Source organism: Eleutherodactylus coqui, chromosome 10 (genome assembly GCF_035609145.1).
Source record: "Eleutherodactylus coqui strain aEleCoq1 chromosome 10, aEleCoq1.hap1, whole genome shotgun sequence".
Taxonomy (NCBI): domain Eukaryota; kingdom Metazoa; phylum Chordata; class Amphibia; order Anura; family Eleutherodactylidae; genus Eleutherodactylus; species Eleutherodactylus coqui.
In genome coordinates, this window is record NC_089846.1 from 58982395 (window position 1) to 59003980 (window position 21586).

Consider the following 21586-nt stretch of genomic DNA (forward strand, 5'->3'; position numbering starts at 1 on the left):
CCTCCCTTTCTCTCCCTGTAAATGATGTAGGTAGAGATAGTACTGCCTCCCTGTCTCTCCCTGCAAATGATGCAGGTAGAGATGGTAGTGCCTCCCTGTCTCTCCCTGTAAATCATGTAGGCACAGATGGTACTGCATCCTTGTCTCTCTCTGTAAATGATATAGGTACAGATGGTACTGCCTTTCTGTCTCTCCCTGTAAATGATGTAGGTACAGATGGTACTGCCTCCCTGTCTCTCCCTGTAAATGATGTAGGTAGAGATAGTACTGCCTCCCTGTCTCTCCTTGTAAATCATGTAGGTAGAGATGGTTCTACATCCTTGTCTCTCTCTGTAAATGATATAGGCACAGATGATACTGTCTTCTTGTCTCTCCCTGTAAATGATGTAGGTAGAGATAGCACTGCCTCCTTATCTCTCCCTGCAAATGATGCAGGTACAGATGGTAGTGCCTCCCTGTCTCTCCCCTGTAAATCATGTAGGTACAGATGGTACTGCCTCCCTTTCTCTCCCTGTAAATGATGTAGGTAGAGATAGTACTGCTTCACTGTCTCTCCCTCTAAATGATGTAGGTACAGATGGTACTGCATCCCTGTCATTTCCTGTAAATGATGTAGGTACAGATGATATTGCATCCCTGTATCTACTTGTAAGTGATGTAGGTACAGATGATATTGCCTCTCTGTCTCTCCCTGTAAATGATGTAGGTACATATAGTACTGCCTCCCTGTCTCTGCCTGTAAATGATGTAGGTACAGATGGTACTGCATCACTGTCTCTCCCTATCAATGATGTAGGTACAGATGGTACTGCCCCCTGTCTCTACCTGTAAATGATGTAGGTACAGATACTGCATCCCTGTATCTACTTGTAAGTGATGTAGGTACAGATGATATTGCCTCTCTGTCTCTCCCTGTAAATGATGTAGGTACATATAGTACTGCCTCCCTGTCTCTCCCTGTAAATGATATAGGTACTGATGGCACTGCATCATTGTCTCTCCCTATAAATTATGTAGGTACAGATGGTACTGCCTCCCTGTCTGTACCTGTAAATGATGTACAGTAGGTACAGATATTACTGCCTCCCTGTCTCTCCCTGTAAATGATATAGGTACAGATGATACTGCATCCCTGTATCTACTTGTAAGTGATGTAGGTACAGATGATATTGCCTCCGTGTTTCTTCCTGTAAATGAAGTAGGTACATATAGTACTGCCTCCCTGTCTCTCCCTGTAAATGATGTAGGTACAGATGGTGATATAGTGGAAACTAAGTGTTTTCTACTCTATAATAAACAAGAACAATCATACTATCATGTATTTGTCATCTGTAGATCCTTACCTTCATCGCTCACCATGATGCTGCCTGGTATGAAGTAATTATATTTAGTCTCAAAGCAAATAGCCTGAGTCTTGAATTTCTTGATGACAGATTGTCTTACGGTTGGTGTCCTGGCTACATAACATGGAAGATAGAATATTAAGCTGTGACCAAGAATGTGATCATCTTGTACTTTATATACAGATCATCTTCACACTTCATAGGCTTTGCCTGATATTATGCCACACACCATTAGACAATTTTGACATTACATAAAAGATGACCCATGTACTGTAAGATGCCTGTTCCTAGGCATATTTTGTGGAAAAAAGAAGGAATTTAAAAGGTGTTGTTTTCTTTTTAGTGTGTTAGATGTTAATGTAGGCATCAATTATGTTTCTGATTCGGTTGTGTTATCTCGAATCTAGGATTTTGCTTCAAGTTGAGTTTGATGTAAGGTAGGCATCATGGCTAGTGCAGTGTTTCCTAAGATTGTGTTATTGGTTACCAGTATTTGATACACTGAGCAAAATTGACTGCAGTTGCATCTCCCTCCTCTCCCTCTTCTTGTCTTCTATTTTTTAAGTGACTGAGCAGGATTTTGGATATTTACAAAAATCCTACAGTAAGTAAAGGGGAAACTACAGGCTGCTGGAAGGTGATGAAAATGTTGTTCCACCCCTCAAAAGAAAAAGGTAGATTATAAAGGTTCTACATGTTACCTTGTACAGTACTACTAAATTGTTATTTATCATAGGTATGCATTAAAAAGAACATGCCAACACTTTCTCCTGTGCAAAAAACTTAGCAAGGTTATTAGATTATATATGTTATTTTATATAGGAACCCCAATACAAGACCCGTACATTGCTCAGTAGATAAAGGTGCTGATGGTTGCTGTTTAATGGAAGCAAATGGATTACCTACAGGTTCTACTCTTTTGACATCTCTGATTGTCATAATGTAAAAGTTCACCAGTGAAATCTAATGTTAACAGTAGGGATGAGCGAGTATACTCGCTAAAGCACTACTCGCTCGAGTAATGTGCCTTAGCCGAGTATCTCCCTGCTCGTCCTTAAAGATTCGGGGGCCAGCGTGGGGCGGGGAGCTGTGGGGGACAGCGGGGAGGAACGGAGGGGAGATCTCTCTCTCCCTCTCTCCTGCCCGCTCTCCCCCGCTCCCCGCCGCGACTCACCTGTCAGCAGCAGCGGCTCCCAAATCTTCAGGGACGAGCACAGCGTTATTCGGCTAAGGCACATTACTCGAGCGAGTAGTGCTTTAGCAAGTATACTCGCTCATCCCTAGTTAACAGGTAAAGGTCAGGTCAATTACATGAGTAAAAACAATGGTTATAGCTCATGCTGACCCAGTTATAGAGGCTGAGACAACAATGATGGGAGCCTCTATATTATAGCTGACCTCACACGAAACAGCATCAGCTTTATCTCCAGCTCCTCTAAATATCACACGCACGGTGAACGGATGCTGCATAAAACCACAAGCTACCGTGACCCAAATAGATACACGTCTGTGGGGCTTTCCATTTAAAATGTTATATTTTGTCTACGATTCTTCCTTTGATTAAAAGGTGTTTTCCATATGAATACTCTTCTCAAGATAGGTCATCAATATTTGATTGCCAGGATCCGCCACTTGGGATTCCCAATGATCAACTAAATGTTCAAACCACTGTCAGTACACGGGGCCGGACATTGTTATTGGGGTCAGAGTAGGAAGTCTAATACACGGCTTCACTTCCATTGTAATCAATGAGAATGAAGCCACCTATTACACTTCCGGCTCTGCATTGGTGTCAGAGATGGAAGTGTAATAGGCGGCTTGGCTCCCATTGATTTCAATGGGAGTGAAGCCGTTTATTAGACTTTCTGTTGCAACTCCAATGATGACATCTGACTTCGGTGCATTGACAGCAGACCAGGTGATTAGCTAATCATTGGGGATCCTGAACAGCGAATCCCCAGTGATCATCTATAACCTATCCTGAGGATAAGTCATCAATAATATTTGCTTAGAAAACCCATTGAAAGGGCAAAGATGCAAACATTACATCCACTATCAATACACAGGGTTGGATTAAACTGTAGTATATGTTTTACAACCAGCAGGAATTCTCCTGCTATGTCGTCATATCCTGCTTTCTTACCTGTTGTTGGGGCAGTTGCTATATAAATGTTCCCATTGCTGATTCACTGGAGTGGTTCAGCTGACCTCAGCACTCAACCAACCTGCTTTAGAGAGGACTTACTCATTTACTAGCCTCCCTTTAACTAACCCTGTCTTCTGCAGTGTGGTTGCTGGTGACAATGGAAACTATGTGTGTGTAGTCCACTATTCCTTGTTTAGTTCTAGCATCTTGTTGTAGTCTAGCTTGCACTTGTCAGTGTGGTCTATGTTTAGTCCAGTTTTGTTTCCCAGCCATTGGTATTTGTCTGCTCATTCCTCATTTGTATCTGTCTAAGCTTGGTTCATTATTCCTCTTGCTTGTTTGGTTTCTAGTCTGGGTTCCTATTCCTCTTTTGTTCTCAGGAACAGTATTTTAGATAGGATATGCCAGCAGTGATAGCTGAAGGCTACATAAGGACAGTGTTGTCTAGTATTAAGGTCAGTATCAGGTTCCATACAACTTGCCTAAGTCTTGACTGTCAGTTTCATCATCATCTTCATTCTCACCCTCATCATCCGGTTACCATCACTTTTTGCCTCTGTCATCTAATGGTGAGTCCCTCATTTTGTATTAGTGTTTTCATGGTGTTGATACATGCTTCATATCTATTATTCTTGTGACGGTCTGATTATTACACTATTCAGATATACTGTAAGTCCTGGGGTATCTGAGCACCGGAAGACATGGTTAGTACCTCGGAAATGCAACTGCTAAAGGTAAAGTCAAGTTCTGTCGTTTAGTGCTCAGCTCGCATGGTTATAATGGGTAACAAGGGCAGGCACTAACCATTTAACATTCTTCAACACCTTATTAAGGTCCTATTATGGTATTATTTAATTGCCATATTACTTGAACACTATATATAATGCATTTCCCTGAAAATAATTTTTCTTATGTGTCTTATTCTTGGGGAGGAGGGGGGTGACAGGCAGGCTGCTGTGTCCTCTGCACTGACATATCACTCTCCTCTTTCTGGTGTCATGGCTTTAAATACCCCGCCTCCAGCAAGCGAGTGCTGTGATTGGATCACGAGCATAGCTGACTCAGCCAATCAGAGCCAACGCTGGATGAACTAATCACAACCATTCAGTGGTGTAATCACAGCACTCGCTTGCTGGAGGCAGGGTATTCAAGCCTCCACCAAAAATCGGGATAGGGCCTATTATCGAAGAAACAAGGTAACTGATATTTGGGCATTGGATGGCACTATTATGTCTTTTTTGTACAGTACTAATTCTTGAGGCACTAATGGGCACTACTATGTGAACATTGTCATTAGGGATCCAAGTGTTTAACTCCAAAATAAACTCTAAATGTGATTGTTTTCTGTTGAAGCTTTATATCAGCAGTCGATTCTCTTAAAAGAAAGGCCTACATTCGTACTGTAGGGGAAGCCTGTGGTCATTTCCATAAAATGTCACAGTAGTACAAAGTATATCAGAAAATTAATAAGTTGGTTTTGTGGGAGGAAGTGGAGCAGTATTTTACCTACACATCAAAAGTACACATTGCTTATCAGATTTTCATTGTAGAAGAACATTTTTCTGCATTCTGACACATTGAGAACTACATTACATTGGTCATTTAAATTTTACACAGTAAATTGTAATTTACTACATTTGTTTTTCCTCTACACAGAGCTCTAGATTTTTGAACTACATGTGCCTGAAAAAATACTGCTTTGTGCTCAAAGAGGCTGACACATTTTTTCTGAACAGCACTCCCTGTGGTCATGTGTGGTATTGCATATAATTTTTAAAGGGGTTGACTGCTTTAATTATCCAAAACAGAGAGGCTAAAAAGAACATCCAGAAGACCTGAAACATCCATACATTACATGGACAGCCCATTGATTTGAATAAGCATATAATGCTTAATTTCTCTTGTGGTTGCACTGCATAGGAATTGAACATTTGTATTTAGCTTCCCTCACGTATTACACCTGATCAATAGGGGTTACCAGTAGTGAGATCAGTTTATTGTTGGGAAAGCCATCTAATAATTGGATTGTCCACAAAAAAAGCAAACTTTTTATGTAGATTGTAACAGAATTATGCTGTCATACGGTTTTAACATGAATTGCAAAATTACTTGGAAGAGTTAGAATATCTGAATTATATTCTATATCGTATACTCACATGCAAGATATAAGGTTCTTCCTGTGTCAGTGCGTACCCCCAAAAGAAGCAAACCATCCTCAGTCTCGAAGGTCAAGACTATGTTACCCTCTAGTAAGAAAAAAATGATTAATTACTGAATTTTTTGGTAGATCCATGCCACGATGGAAGCATGTGAATGGTTGTCCAGTATGCAAGCCTTTTTTTTTTTAAATTTACATAAGACTAAACCCTTAAGGACACACCCTATTTTGGCTCAATGGTCACAAGACCATTTCAAAAGACACAACTTTATTTTTCCATCTACATGGCTGTACAAGAGCTTGTTTTTCATGTGACGAGTTGTAGTTTTTATTGGTACCATTTTTTGGCCACATGTAATGTATTGTAAAACTTTTTTCATTTTTTTTGAGGGCAGGGAGAGAAAACACATCAATTCGGCCATTGTTTTTTACAGTGTTAGGGCTTACTCACATGAGCGTATATAGGCCACCGTTTTCACGGCCAGCCAATATATGCTACCATCTGAGCTGTCTTCCCCTTCCCTCCCCCTCGCTAGCTCTCTGCCTCTCTTCTCCCCTTTGGCTGTTTGCAATGGGAGGGGGTGGGGCGGGGCAAAGTTAAGATCCACCCCCTCCATTGCTGGCTGCGAGAGGGGAGGAGAGAGGCAGAGAGTCGGTGAGGAGGAGGGAAGTGAAGACAGCTCAGATGGTAGCGTATATCGGCCGGCCATTAAAAGGGCAGCTAATTTATGCTTGTGTGAATAAGCCCTTAGACCGCACTCTCACAGCCCGTGTTTTACCGTTATTAGCGTGGCGTTCTGAATGCCGATACAATGCCGCCATTGCTCTGAATGGGCCTTACAGACGAGTGTTCAAATGTGGTGTTTCCAGTGCTGCAATTTTTGAGCGCTATCTGCTTTATTTTTGCGCTTTTTAGTACTTTTTAACATGCCTCATCACAGTTTACAGTCAAACGCTGTTACGTGCGTTAGAAAATGCCATGCAAAATCATGGTAAAATGACGCGGTTTTGCGCTCCGTTTTGTGAACGCATATATGAGATTAGCCTTCATCATATTGCATAAATAACATACATTTTTTCTGCATGTTGGTATGATTACGACGATGCAGAAAATATTTTTTTTAGGTTTTTCCACTTTTGCACAATAAAACCCCCGTTTTAAAGCGTTACATTCAAAGGCTCATAACTTTTTTTATTTTTCCATGGACAGAGTTTTATGAGGGCTTATTTTTTGTGCGATAAGCTGTAGTTTTTACTGGTACTATTGTGGGGTACATAGGACTTTGTTGATGACTTTTATTGCGGGGGGCAAAATGAGCAAAATAAGCATTTTACGTTTTTTGCTGTGCAAGATAAATAGTGTGTTCAATTTATTGTTTCTTTAAAAGAAACGGAAGAGTGCGCAAAAAAGGGTGTTATTTGTTATGTTTTTTACGTGATTTTACAGGGGTATAGAGAAGAAACTGCTACTCCGACAGCCATTTCTATTTTGGAGATGGTGGTGGGGTAGAGGGTTGTTTTCTTAACTGGGTGCATAGATTCACAATTTTTTTTCCGTCTGTACCTTTAATTGACTTGCCAAGCTTCAGCTCTAAGAGGATGTTATCAATTGGCCTAAGGAAGAAGTAGAGAAAACATTTCATGTAAATGAGCTTTATTGTCTAGGATTAGAGATGAGCGAGCACCAAAATGCTCCGGTGCTCGCTACTCGAGTTGAACTTTTTGTAATACTCGAGAGCTCGGTTCGAGTAACGAACCCCATTGAAGTCAATGGCAGACTCGAGCATTTTTCAAGGTTGCACATGCTCTGCATATCGGAGGATCTCTCTCTCTCTCTCCCCTCTCTCTCCTTTAATACTCTGCGGTCACCTGATCGGCCCAGCCACTCACTGCTGTAGACGTGCAGAGGGTTGGCATGTCACAACAGGTAGTGATAAAGCCTTCCCTGCATGTTTAGTAGCTAAAAAATGGCGCTAGGGGGAGGGGACACTAAAGTTTCTCGAGCACCACGTGGTGCTTGCTTGAGTAATGAGCACCATCGAGTATGCTACTACTCGAACGAGCATCAAGCTTGGACGAGTATGCTCGCTCATCTCTATTTAGTATACTTCCATGTTTTTGTTCTAAACTTATATTGCACTATTACAATTATATGTTTGTTGTCTGTTTCTATTTTTATATCTCGAAAACTGAAAAAAAAACATTGATGATAAAATGATCTGTTATTTTAATACATTTGTTTTATGTGTACATGTTAGATTTTTTTGTGCTATTTGTGTTCTGCATTAAATTGAATGGAAACCATAATACACTGCCCAAAAAATTGTGAGAACACTTAGGCTGGCCTTACAGGACCATACGTACATTTGTGTGCATGGGTGCCATGTTTTTGCATAATAAGCGTTGCTTTTTTGCACGTATTCTACTGTAGTTTTTGCACACGCAAGCCCAAAGTGTTCTTTTTCCTGTGGAATTATGAAGGGTTTCATGCATCTCCTAGCATACTTTGTGTGCATTTGTGCATTCCCATTGACTTCTATGGGAACTTTTGGTATGCAAATCCACAGGAAAATAAAGTGTGCTACATTTTTTCTTTTGTGTGACTGAAATGCACAGGAAAATACGCTTAAGGGAATGAACTAATTGAAATCAATGGGTACTGTTCACTGCATATTGCGTACGCAAATACGACCATGTGAAGCTGGCCTTAAGCATAACCGTATAACCCCAAGTCACTTCAACTTCAGAGATATCCATCTGTCCAGTTAGTAAGCAGAAGTGATTGTGAATCAAATTCACCTGCTCTGGTGTAAATAAAGGTGACAACAGGAGCAGAGAGGTGACAGCAAGACAAAAAGTGAATGAAGACAACTTCTCTCTCCTTCCTGATTTCACTCTAGTTCTGCTGGTGTCCTTGTCATTACTGGTACACGAGGCGCTACCTGCAGCCCAATCAGGTTACACAGGTAGTCCTGCTCCTCCAGGATGGCACATCCATAAGTGCCGTCACAAGGTTTGCTGTGTCCGCCACAACAGTCTCAAGAGCACAAAATGCCAGGACATGGGCTGGTTAAGAACGAGAGCTGGATGGGGCAGTAAAAGGTCATCAATTAGAGATGAGCGAACACCAAAATGTTCGGGTGTTCGTTATTCGAAACGAACTTCCCGCGATGTTCGAGGGTTCGTTTCGAATAACGAACCCCATTGAAGTCAATGGGCGACCAGAGCATTTTTGTATTTCGCCGATGCTCGCTAAGGTTTTCATGTGTGAAAATCTGGGCAATTCAACAAAGTGATGGGAACGACACAGCAACGGATAGGGCAGGCGAGGGGCTACATGTTGGGCTGCATCTCAAGTTCACAGGTCCCACTATTAAGCCACAATACCGGCAAGAGTGGGCCCCCCCCCCCCCCTCCCAAAAACTTTTACTTCTGAAAAGCCCTCATTAGCATGGCATACCTTTGCTAAGCACCACACTAGCTACAACAAAGCACAATCACTGCCTGGATGACACTCCGCTGCCACTTCTCCTGGGTTACATGCTGACCAACCGCCCCCCCTCCCCCCCACAGCGCACACCAAAGTGTCCCTGCGCAGCCTTCAGCTGCCCTCATGCCACACCACGCTCATGTCTATTTAGAAGTGCGTCTGCCATGAGGAGGAACCGCAGGCACACACTGCAGAGGGTTGGCACGGCTAGGCAGCGACCCTCTTTAAAAGGGGCGGGGCGATAGCCCACAATGCTGTACAGAAGCAATGAGAAATAGAATCCTGTGCCACCGCCATCAGGAGCTGCACACGTGGGCATAGCAATGGGGAACCTATGTGCCACACACTATTCATTCTGTCAAGGTGTCTGCATGCCCCAGTCAGACTGGTAATATGTACCTTAACAGTAACCGCGTTGGTGGTAATGTGGTGGTGACTGCGGACCTAGTAGCGCGGTTTTATTTTGTTGGTTTTCGGAATGTGGCCAGGATTAAGTGGGCCGTGGCGGGGGGATGGTGGGGGGGCTCTCTTGTAGTGTCGGTAAAGGTGAAATTCTTGGACTGCCACCAGACGAACCAATGCAAAGGCATTTGCCAAGAATGTTTTCCCTGTTGGAGGAGGAGGGGGATGTTTTTGAGGCACTACGTGTCCTCTCCATGTGTCCGTGGTTATATGCACCTTAACAGTAACCGCGTTGGTGGTAATGTGGTGGTGACTGCGGACCTAGTAGCGCGGTTTTATTTTGTTGGTTTTCGGAATGTGGCCAGGATTAAGTGGGCCGTGGCGGGGGGATGGTGGGGGGGCTCTCTTGTAGTGTCGGTAAAGGTGAAATTCTTGGACTGCCACCAGACGAACCAATGCAAAGGCATTTGCCAAGAATGTTTTCCCTGTTGGAGGAGGAGGGGGATGTTTTTGAGGCACTACGTGTCCTCTCCACGTGTCCGTGGTTATATGCACCTTAACAGTAACCGCGTTGGTGGTAATGTGGTGGTGACTGCGGACCTAGTAGCGCGGTTTTATTTTGTTGGTTTTCGGAATGTGGCCAGGATTAAGTGGGCCGTGGCGGGGGGATGGTGGGGGGGCTCTCTTGTAGTGTCGGTAAAGGTGAAATTCTTGGACTGCCACCAGACGAACCAATGCAAAGGCATTTGCCAAGAATGTTTTCCCTGTTGGAGGAGGAGGGGGATGTTTTTGAGGCACTACGTGTCCTCTCCATGTGTCCGTGGTTATATGCACCTTAACAGTAACCGCGTTGGTGGTAATGTGGTGGTGACTGCGGACCTAGTAGCGCGGTTTTATTTTGTTGGTTTTCGGAATGTGGCCAGGATTAAGTGGGCCGTGGCGGGGGGATGGTGGGGGGGCTCTCTTGTAGTGTCGGTAAAGGTGAAATTCTTGGACTGCCACCAGACGAACCAATGCAAAGGCATTTGCCAAGAATGTTTTCCCTGTTGGAGGAGGAGGGGGATGTTTTTGAGGCACTACGTGTCCTCTCCACGTGTCCGTGGTTATATGCACCTTAACAGTAACCGCGTTGGTGGGAAATGGCCTCGCCGCCATCATGTCTTTGGGAAGCCTCTGTTTCCACACCCCAGAGACATACCATTAGCAGCGGTATAGGCAGAGCCCATAATTCGTAACATTTCAGCCGTAGCATTAGGACAGGCCCCACTAACATATCACTAGCAGCATTATAGGAGGAGCGCAGTCTTCGTTCCATGTCAGCAATAGTAGCACTCAAGACAGGCCCCAGTAACAATTCCGAAGCAGCAGTATAGCGGGAGCGCAGTCTTCGTTCCATGTCAGCAATAGTAGCACTCAAGACAGGCCCCAGTAACAATTCCGAAGCAGCAGTATAGCGGGAGCGTAGTCTTCGTTCCATGTCAGCAATAGTAGCACTCAAGACAGGCCCCAGTAACAATTCTGAAGCAGCAGTATAGTGGGAGCGCAGTCTTAGTTCCATTTCAGTAGCCTTAGTATAGCCAAGGCCCAAGTTACATTTATGTAGCTAAAGTGTAGGCCAACCCCACACACACTTCTGTACCATGAGTGCAGGCGAAGAACATACAAATTGCTATGATTACACTGTAGGTGAGGGCCCCAAAAAATTGGTGTACCAACAGTACTAATGTACCTCAGTAAACATTGGCCATGCCCAACCAAGATGGCAGGTGAAACCCATTAATCGCTTTGGTTAATGTGGCTTAAGTGGTAACTAGGCCTGGAGGCAGCCCAGTTTAACGAAAAATTGGTTCAAGTTAAAGTTTCAACGCTTTTAAGAGCATTGAAACATATAAAAATTGTTTCGAAAAATTAGATGAGTGAGCCTTGTGGCCCTAAGAAAAATTGCCCGTTCAGCGTGATTACGTGAGGTTTCAGGAGGAGGAGCAGGAGGGGGAGGAGGAATATTAGACACAGATTGATGAAGCAGAAATGTCCCCGTTTTGGATGGTGAGAGAGAACGTAGCTTCCATCCGCGGGTGCAGCCTACGTATTGCTTACGTATCACTGCTGTCCGCTGGTGGAGAAGAGAAGTCTGGGGAAATCCAGGCTTTGTTCATCTTGATGAGTGTTAGCCTGTCGGCACTGTCGGTTGACAGGCGGGTACGCTTATCTGTGATGATTCCCCCAGCCGCACTAAACACCCTCTCCGACAAGACGCTAGCCGCAGGACAAGCAAGCACCTCCAGGGCATACAGCGCGAATTCAGGCCACGTGTCCAGCTTCGACACCCAGTAGTTGTAGGTGGCAGAGGCGTCACGGAGGACGGTCGTGCGATCGGCTACGTACTCCCTCACCATCCTTTTACAGTGCTCCCGCCGACTCAGCCTTGACTGGGGAGCGGTGACACAGTCTTGGTGGGGAGCCATAAAGCTGTCCAGGCCCTTAAAGACTGTTGCACTGCCTGGGATGTACATGCTGCTCGATCTCCGCACCTCCCCTGCTACCTTGCCCTCGGTACTGCGCCTTCTGCCACTAGCGCTGTCGGCTGGGAATTTTACCATCAGCTTGTCCGCAAGGGTCCTGTAGTATAGCAACACTCTCGAACCCCTTTCCTCTTCGGGAATGAGAGTGGGCAGGTTCTCCTTATAGCGTGGGTCGAGCAGTGTGTACACCCAGTAATCCGTTGTGGCCAGAATGCGTGCAACGCGAGGGTCACGAGAAAGGCATCCTAACATGAAGTCAGCCATGTGTGCCAGGGTACCTGTACGCAACACATGGCTGTCTTCACTAGGAAGATCACTGCCAGGATCCTCCTCCTCCTCCTCCTCCTCCTCCTCAGGCCATACACGCTGAAAGGATGACAGGCAATCAGCCGGTGTACCGTCAGCAGCTGGCCAAGCTGTCTCTTTCCCCTCCTCCTCATCCTCCTCATGCTCCTCCTCCTGTACGCGCTGAGAAATAGACAGGAGGGTGCCCTGACTATCCAGCGGCATACTGTCTTCCACCGCCCCCGTTTCCGAGCGCAAAGCAGCTGCCTTTATTGTTTGCAGGGAATTTCTCAAGATGCATAGCAGAGGAATGGTGACGCTAATGATTGTAGCATCGCCGCTCACCACCTGGGTAGACTCCTCAAAATTACCAAGGACATGGCAGATGTCTGCCAACCAGGCCCACTCTTCTGAAAGGAATTGAGGAGGCTGACTCCCACTGCGCCGCCCATGTTGGAGTTGGTATTCGACTATAGCTCTACGCTGTTCATAGAGCCTGGCCAACATGTGGAGCGTAGAGTTCCACCGTGTGGGCACGTCGCACAGCAGTCGGTGCACTGGCAGCTTAAAGTGATGTTGCAGGGTGCGCAGGGTGGCAGCGTCCGTGTGGGACTTGCGGAAATGTGCGCAGAGCCGGCGCGCCTTTACGAGCAGGTCTGACAAGCGTGGGTAGCTTTTCAGAAAGCGCTGAACCACCAAATTAAAGACATGGGCCAGGCATGGCACGTGCATGAGGCTGCCGAGCTGCAGAGCCGCCACCAGGTTACGGCCGTTGTCACACACGACCATGCCCGGTTGGAGGCTCAGCGGCGCAAGCCAGCGGTCGGTCTGCTCTGTCAGACCCTGCAGCAGTTCGTGGGCCGTGTGCCTCTTATCGCCTAAGCTGAGTAGTTTCAGCACGGCCTGCTGACGCTTGCCCACCGCTGTGCTGCCACACCGCGCGACACCGACTGCTGGCGACATGCTGCTGCTAACACATCTTGATTGCGAGACAGAGGAGGAGGAGGAGGAGGAGGAGGGTGCTTTAGTGGAGGAAGCATACACCTCCGCAGATACCACCACCGAGCTGGGGCCCGCAATTCTGGGGGTGGGTAGGACGTGAGCGGTCCCAGGCTCTGACTCTGTCCCAGCCTCCACTAAATTCACCCAATGTGCCGTCAGGGAGATGTAGTGGCCCTGCCCGCCTGTGCTTGTCCACGTGTCCGTTGTTAAGTGGACCGTGGCAGTAACCGCGTTGGTGAGGGCGCGTACAATGTTGCGGGAGACGTGGTCATGCAGGGCTGGGACGGCACATCGGGAAAAGTAGTGGCGACTGGGAACTGAGTAGCGCGGGGCCGCCGCCTCCATGATACTTTTGAAGGACTCAGTTTCCACAACCCTATACGGCAGCATCTCAAGGCTGATGAATTTTGCTATGCGGACGGTTAACGTTTGAGCGTGCGGGTGCGTGGCGGCGTACTTGCGCTCCAACAGTTGCGCAAGCGACGGCTGGACGGTGCGCTGAACTACACTGCTGGATGGGGCCGAGGACAGCGGAGATGAGGGTGTGGGTGCAGGCCATGAGGCGGTAGTGCCTGTGTCCTGAGAGGGGGGTTGCATCTCAGTGGCAGGTTGGGGCACAGGGGGAGAGGCAGGGGTGCAAATCGGAGGCGCTGAACGGCCTTCGTCCCACCTTGTGGGGTGCTTGGCCATCATATGTCTGCGCATGGTGGTGGTGGTGAGGCTGTTGGTGTTGGCTCCCCGGCTGAGCTTTGTGCGACAAAGGTTGCACACCACTGTTCGTCGGTCGTCAGGCGTCTCTGTGAAAAACTGCCAGACCTTAGAGCACCTCGGCCTCTGCAGGGTGGCATGGCGCGAGGGGGCGCTTTGGGAAACAGTTGGTGGATTATTCGGTCTGGCCCTGCCTCTACCCCTGGCCACCGCACTGCCTCTTGCAACCTGCCCTGCTGATGCCCTTGACTCCCCCTCTGAAGACCTGTCCTCCTGAGTAAGCGTTGCACACCAGGTGGGGTCAGTCACCTCATCGTCCTGCTGCTCTTCCTCCGAATCCTCTGTGCGCTGCTCCCTCGGACTTACTGCCCTTACTACTACCTCACTGCAAGACAACTGTGTTTGATCGTCATCGTCCTCCTCACCCACAGAAAGTTGTTGAGACAGTTGGCGGAAGTCCCCAGCCTCTTCCCCCGGACCCCGGGAACTTTCGAATGGTTGGGCATCAGTGACGATAAACTCCTCTGGTGGGAGAGGAACCGCTGCTGCCCAATCTAAGCAGGGGCCCGAGAACAGTTCCTGGGAGTGTTCCCGCTCCTGAGCAGGTGTCATTGTAGTGGAGTGAGGAGGCTGGGAGGAAGGAGGAGCAGCAGACAGAGGATTCGGATTTGCAGCAGTGGACGGCGCAGAACTGCGGGTTGACGATAGGTTGCTCGAAGCACTTTCTGCCATCCAGGACAGGACCTGCTCACACTGCTCATTTTCTAATAACCGTCTCCCGCGTGGACCCATTAATTGGGCGATGAATGTGGGGACGCCAGAAACGTGCCTCTCTCCTAATCGCGCAGCAGTCGGCTGCGACACACCTGGATCAGGAGCTCGGCCTGTGCCCACACCCTGACTTGGCCCTCCGCGTCCTCGGCCGCGTCCACGTCCTCTAGGCCTACCCCTACCCCTCAGCATGCTGTATTACCAGTGATTTGATTTCACAGGCAGGAAATAAATTGGCGCAAGGCTGCAGGCCAAATATAATTTTTTCCCTTTTTTGAAAACGAAAGGCCCCACTGCCTCTAGTGAATGAATAATCTAAGTTTAATAACTGTGCTGTGGCCCTGCTAATGTGTCACAGAACGTGAGGGTAGCAGAGTTATTATAACTCTGGCAGAGCAGGTATTTTTTTCCCAATTAAGGAAAGCAAATGGCGAAGCCAGCAGTAAACCGTAGCTGGGTGCGTCTGATTTTTAAAAGTTGCACACGCAGCCGACACGTACACACAGCCCTTAGGACGGACAGAGGCAGGACAAATAGATTTTTTTTCAGTTTTTTTCCACCAAAAGGCAGCACTGCGTATATTCAATGAACATGAGAAGTTTAATAACTGTGCTGTGGCCCTGCTAATGTGTCACAGAACGTGAGGGTAGCAGAGTTATTATAACTCTGGCAGAGCAGGTATTTTTTTCCCAATTAAGGAAAGCAAATGGCGAAGCCAGCAGTAAAACGTAGCTGGGTGCGTCTGATTTTTAAACGTTGCACACGCAGCCGACATGTACACACAGCCCTTAGGACGGACAGAGGCAGGACAAATAGATTTTTTTTCAGTTTTTTTCCACCAAAAGGCAGCACTGCGTATATTCAATGAACATGAGAAGTTTAATAACTGTGCTGTGGCCCTGCTAATGTGTCACAGAACGTGAGGGTAGCAGAGTTATTATAACTCTGGCAGAGCAGGTATTTTTTTCCCAATTAAGGAAAGCAAATGGTGAAGCTAGCAGTAAACCGTAGCTGGGTGCGTCTGATTTTTTAACGTTGTACACGCAGCTCACACGTGTCCACACTCCACAGGACGGACAGAGGCAGGTCAAATAGAATTTTTTTCACTTGTTTTACAAGCAAAAGGCCGCACTGCGTATATTCAATGAATAATAACTGTGTTGTGGCCCTGCCTACACAATTCTTTCCCTGTAGTATCAATGGAGGGTGCAATGCTCTGCAGAGGCGATTTTGAGAAGAAAAAAAAAATGCAGCACAGCTAACAGCAGCCAGCACAGTACTGCACACGGTTAAATATGGCCCTAGAAAGGACCGTTGAGGTTCTTGAAGGCTACACTCACTCCTAACACTCTCCCTGCCTATGCAACACTTCTGTCCCTAATACCGGGTGCAACACTCTGCAGAGCCGATTTTGAGAAGAAAAAAAAATTGCCACTGCTAACAGCAGCCAACACACAGCTATCAGTGGCCCTAATAAGGACCTTTGGGGGTCTTGAAGCCTACACTAACTACAAATTCTTTCCCTACAGCAGCTCCGGTACAAACAGCACTGTCCCTCATCTAACTCACAAGGCATCTGAGGCGAGCCGCGGGAGGGGCCGACTTTTATATTCGGCGGACACCTGATCTCGCCAGCCACTCACAGCAGGGGGGTGGTATAGGGCTGGAACAACACAGGAGGAAGTTGTAATGCCTTCCCTGTCTTTCAATTGGCCAGAAAAGCGCGCTAACATCTCAGGGAAGAAAGTGAAAGTAACCCGAACACCGCATGGTGTTCGTTACGAATAACGAACATCCCGAACACCCTAATATCCGCACGGATATCAAGTTCGGACGAACACGTTCGCTCATCTCTATCATCAATCCAAGAGAAGGACTGTTATCTGAGCCTATGATCTCCAGCGGGATACTGGTCTGTAAGGTTCTGACCAAACTGTGAGATGCTGACTCAATGGGGGGGGGGGGGGGGAGGGGGACAGGGGCCCAACATCCAAGTGCACAGGTTCAGGAAGGCACAGTAACGACAGACGGAACCTGCGGAGGCCCATTTTTACAAAAATAAGCTTTACTAAATGTCAACTGAAAAAAACATAGTTTCTCTTTATAGGAGGGTGCAGGTGCTTTTAATGGTACATAACTGGAATTACAATCTAAAAGAAACTATACTCTATATCGATGGACACTGCCATTTAAATTATGCATTCTCATTAACTAGTGTCTCCCGCCAATATATACACTTTGTTTCGTTAACAGCAGCAAGGCACATGGCGTTTTCATCACTTCTTTACATAACTACCTATCAGCAGTTTTTGTTATTTGTCATTACTGTGGCGTAACCACTAAATACATCACTAAATTGGCCATATGCCACAACCTCAAATACCCCTTAGGAGCAGAAACGTCATAGATGTACTATAATCCAGAGGTTGTCATGTGTTATGCATTACTAACTGTTTAACTTCCACGTTACATCCAGGTTTAGTTATCACAGTCTACTCACCATTTACTTTCATGCCTTACTGCATCATTCCATATACTGCATCATTATACACATTACACATCTGCATTATGTTACATCACACTTCAAAAAACATGTTCTAAATAATATTATGCGACAAGCCAGACCACGATGGTGAGCAGCGTAAATGATGGTTATCACGGTGGCCATGCTGCTCCCCTCTCAGCCAGACGGTGGTATGCAGTTGAAATATAATAATTTAGTTTTTGGCTCTTTTGGTCTCCCCGTAAAGTTGAATAGGGTAAGATGGGGATTTGTCAGATTCACTACGCCAGTCCGCATACAGGCTGAGACCTGTGCTGGACAAAATAATAAAAAATGGGGGGGGTAATTTTTTCTTTTCCCCTGAGGTGTAATGTGTTACCTCAGTGCAGATGTTCCGGTGGTGGGAAGGGAATCTAGGAGGCAGGATGAATTGTGAAACCATAAAGTACTTTATTTTCTTGAAGAAAAGGATTTTCTATCAGTTCATATAAATAGCATTGCTGATATCTTGGGGTAGACTTTACTAATGAAACACAGTTACAGGTATCTGAACATATGCAGGTATTAAGAGCAGTAATCATATCTGTGCACTTTGGACTGTCAAACAGTGTAAAAGCGTAGGAATCTTCTCTGTCCAGTATGCTTTGCCTTCTGCTTTCATTTCCTTCTTTTATCTCTGAGTATAAAGCTTTGCTTTAGTTACTGCTACTTTTAGGCCATTCCTTTATTTTCTTTGTCTGTTTGTTTTCTCTATATTTCTTATCTTAGTGAAAATCCTGCTTTCTATGACTTTCTTCCTTTTTTTTCTTAAATCTTATGTTACTTTTGTATTCACACTTCTCCTTCCCACCGCACTGGCTTTCTCCATCTTTTCTCTTCTCCTCTTTCTGAATCAGCTTTCTCTAAACTCCTCCCCTCTCTTTTATATGAATTCACTAAACCAACCAATGCTGGGTACTATCCACCCATCTCAGGGCCACTATCTTCCGTATGGCTAACTCTAAGCATAGAGTAAGTGCCAAAACAACCAAATTTGGCCCAAAGTAAAACATACATTAATGAAGCAACCACATTACTATTATGGAGTGTACACATCCAGTACACTACAATTACACATAAATATCACCATGGGGCGAGGTCTTCAGGGCGGTAACGCATTACTGCATCACTGTCTGCATTATCACTGGGGCAGAACTGCTTCTGAAACCTCCTAAGGGCTTCAACAATATGGTGCCTGTTTTCAGCACCACCAAACATGGCACCCTTTGTCTCCTCAGCCTCTCTTCCTCTGCTGTGGCCAGAAGAGGGGAACTGGCAACACAGCACTACTGTGCTGGGCAGACCAGCATGAGCAGACGACACTAGGGTATGACTCACAAAGTAACATTCAAAAAGTTATTTAAAGGAGGCGTATCACAAGTCGGGAGTAGGATGTAAATATATGTACACAGGCTGGGTGGCTGGATGACTCTATGTGGTTCTACATAGCCTAGAAGATGCCTAACTATGTTTGAAAAAATATACAACCCTGTTAAAAGTTAATAGAAACTTTTAAGAATATTGAGCTCTATAGTAGGGGGAAAAAGTATAAATGTAGTAAATGGATAAAATGACTCAACATGGCGACAAAGGAGCTGATTAATATTAGGGTACAACTTACGCTGTGATGATCTCTTTTAAAGTATATTCTTCCTCTTCCCTACTGATCTCCAGACGGGCTGTGTAGAGGATTCTCACATTATAATGATGATCCATAAAATTGGAAGACTTCGCCACAAGATGCCAAGAGGTAAAATTATTCTACGGAAGTAGAGACAGTGTAGGTGTCATTACCATCCATATAGCCTAATACAGAGTCCAGTAGGAGATCTTAAAGGGATATTCTGACAAATATGTTTGTAATCATCAGGAGAGAGTCAAAAGAATGGAGATCCAATGGCCTCTATCATTACTCTAAACTTAAAGCAAATGGCGGGCAAGAGGAACATCACAGTTAGATTTAAGAATTTCATAGGGTATGCCATAAATGCCTAAACAGATAAATAGATAGGGTCCCACTGTTGGGACTGATTTGGGTGATAAATCTTGTGTTTCATTTTGTTACCATCATAGCAGTCTACATTGAAGTCTGTAGCCAGTTATGTGAGACCCAAACAAGAATGCCTGTTCATGTTGCTCCCTATAGACTTCAATGGAAACTGCCACAATGGTCCTCCCCTTTACTGTTACGCTAGTTACGGATTAGAGGTGGGACCCCTACTAATCAGATATTTATGGCTAATTGTTCAGATATGCCATACTAATGTTACTTATCAGAATCTTCACTTTAGCCCGTTTGTGACATCTAATAGAATAGTATTTAAAGGGGTTGTCCCGCGCCGAAACATAAAAATTTTTTTTTACACAGACCCCACCTTAGTAGACAGTAAAACCGCATCCATTTGTTATTTAAAAAAAAAAAAAATTCGGCCCCATTCTGCAGCTTTGAAGATTCTTTTTTCAAAGATGGCGCCGCTGGTCTTCTCCCACGGTGCACCGCGGGTCTTCCCCCATGGTGCACCGTGGATGTTCTTCTCCAGTCTGCGCTCCACTACCGATTACAGCCACCTCATTGGCTGATCGGCACCACGTGACGGAGGCGGAGCTATGCGATGATGCGGAGAAGAGGGAGGAGCCAGGACGCAGCTCGTGAGCCCGGACCATCCAGAAGAGGAATCTTTAGTGCGCAAGCGCGACTGTTCGTGCGACCAGAGGAGAAGTTTTTTCATAGCCATGGAGACGGGGACGCCAGCACCGGGAGGGGGTAAGTTTATAACTTCTGTATGGCCAATATTTAATGCACGATGTATATTACAAAGTGCATTAATATGGCCATACAGAAGTGTTTAACCCCACTTGCTATCGCGAGACAACCCCTTTAACAAGGAAACATGGAAAGTACTATATCTGGGGAAGAAAAATTAAAACCGCACACACAGAATTGAGAAAAAGACTTGAGTATACTCATAGATGACAGATTGAACATAAGTCAACATTGTGATGCAGTAACCAAGAAGGCAAACACAGTTCTGGAATGTATTAAGAGCAGCATAGAGTCTAGATCACGTGAGGTAATTATCCCCCTCTACTTTTCCTTAGACAGTCCTCATCTCAAATACTGTGTCCTGTTCTGGGCACCCCAATTTTAAAAAGGCTGGAAAATTGGAACCAATTCAGAGAAGAGCTACTAGGATGTAGAGTGTTTTGAAAACCATGTCCCATGAGGACTGGGGGCATCAACCTGAACTGACGCTCCCTTACCAAAATTAACTTACCCATAGACTTCTTGTTGGATAAATGTGGGGTAGGCCACAGCTTTATTAAACGATTTAAACATATATTAACTCTTTAACTACCTCTAACTCTCTAACTCTTCCCATGCTAAAACCTGCTTAACTTTAACTGTGCATTTCCAATGGGCTTGTAAACCTTCCTCCTTTTTCCTTTAGCCAGCATGGAAAGTTCCAGGCCACACGGCATGCACCATATTACCTACGGCGCATTCCGCCCCACCGACCCGAGCTAATGCCACTTCCACTCCATCTTGCAGTCCTGATAAGAACGTGTCCAGTCCCACTTCATTAAGGTGCACTCCATCGTCTCTCAAAGCACCTCTTTCTCTGTCCCCCAATTCCCAGTGGCGTATCGCAATCCCCCCAGGGATTGTACAAACTTTGACATCCTCAGGTTAACCACCTTTCGCACATTGTCAATCGCTTCCGGGTCTCTGGCTCCTCTCCAAAATCTCCTAGCGACAATGTCCGACCAAACCAAAATGGATTCCTGAAAACACTCCCTGAATCGGAGCATGTCCTGTTTCATCAAGACGAGCAAGTCGCCCATTTTTATCTTGCCTAGGTCGTTCCCCCCGGCGTGCACGACCAAAATAACTCTCCGGGGGGTCAACCTGCTGATCCTTGTCACGATTTGCAGCAACCTGGGCCATTGCAGGCCTCAAACTCCGTGCCAATTCACCACAGTTCCTGCCATCCCCAAGCTCTTTCCTAATGGCCGAGTTGCTGCCCTCTTTTCTGCCCAATACACGAAAGAATGACCGATTATCCATACTTTCCACGGTTCCGTAACTGAAACAAAGAAAAAAACAAGGAAAAAACCCCGAACCAGGAAAAACCGGAAAACACGCCACAAACATAGCCAATACGGAAACACAACCACGGATCATTGTAATATTAAGTCCGGCCTAATGTAAGACTTAT

The 21586-nt window shown here is 45.9% G+C and overlaps 1 protein-coding gene across 1 annotated transcript in view; it reads right to left on the reverse strand.

Annotated features, from left to right (window-relative positions):
- Nucleotides 1-21586, reverse strand: part of LOC136579759 (uncharacterized) — a 77736-nt gene that overhangs the window by 32602 nt on the left and 23548 nt on the right. Inside the window, exons 7-10 of the mRNA XM_066579822.1 lie at nucleotides 18991-19130; nucleotides 7212-7261; nucleotides 5646-5735; nucleotides 1344-1457 (exon numbers count right to left, since the gene is read on the reverse strand). Of these exons, the coding sequence (XP_066435919.1) occupies nucleotides 1344-1457; nucleotides 5646-5735; nucleotides 7212-7261; nucleotides 18991-19130 (394 nt within the window). The remainder of the gene's footprint in view (nucleotides 1-1343; nucleotides 1458-5645; nucleotides 5736-7211; nucleotides 7262-18990; nucleotides 19131-21586) is intronic.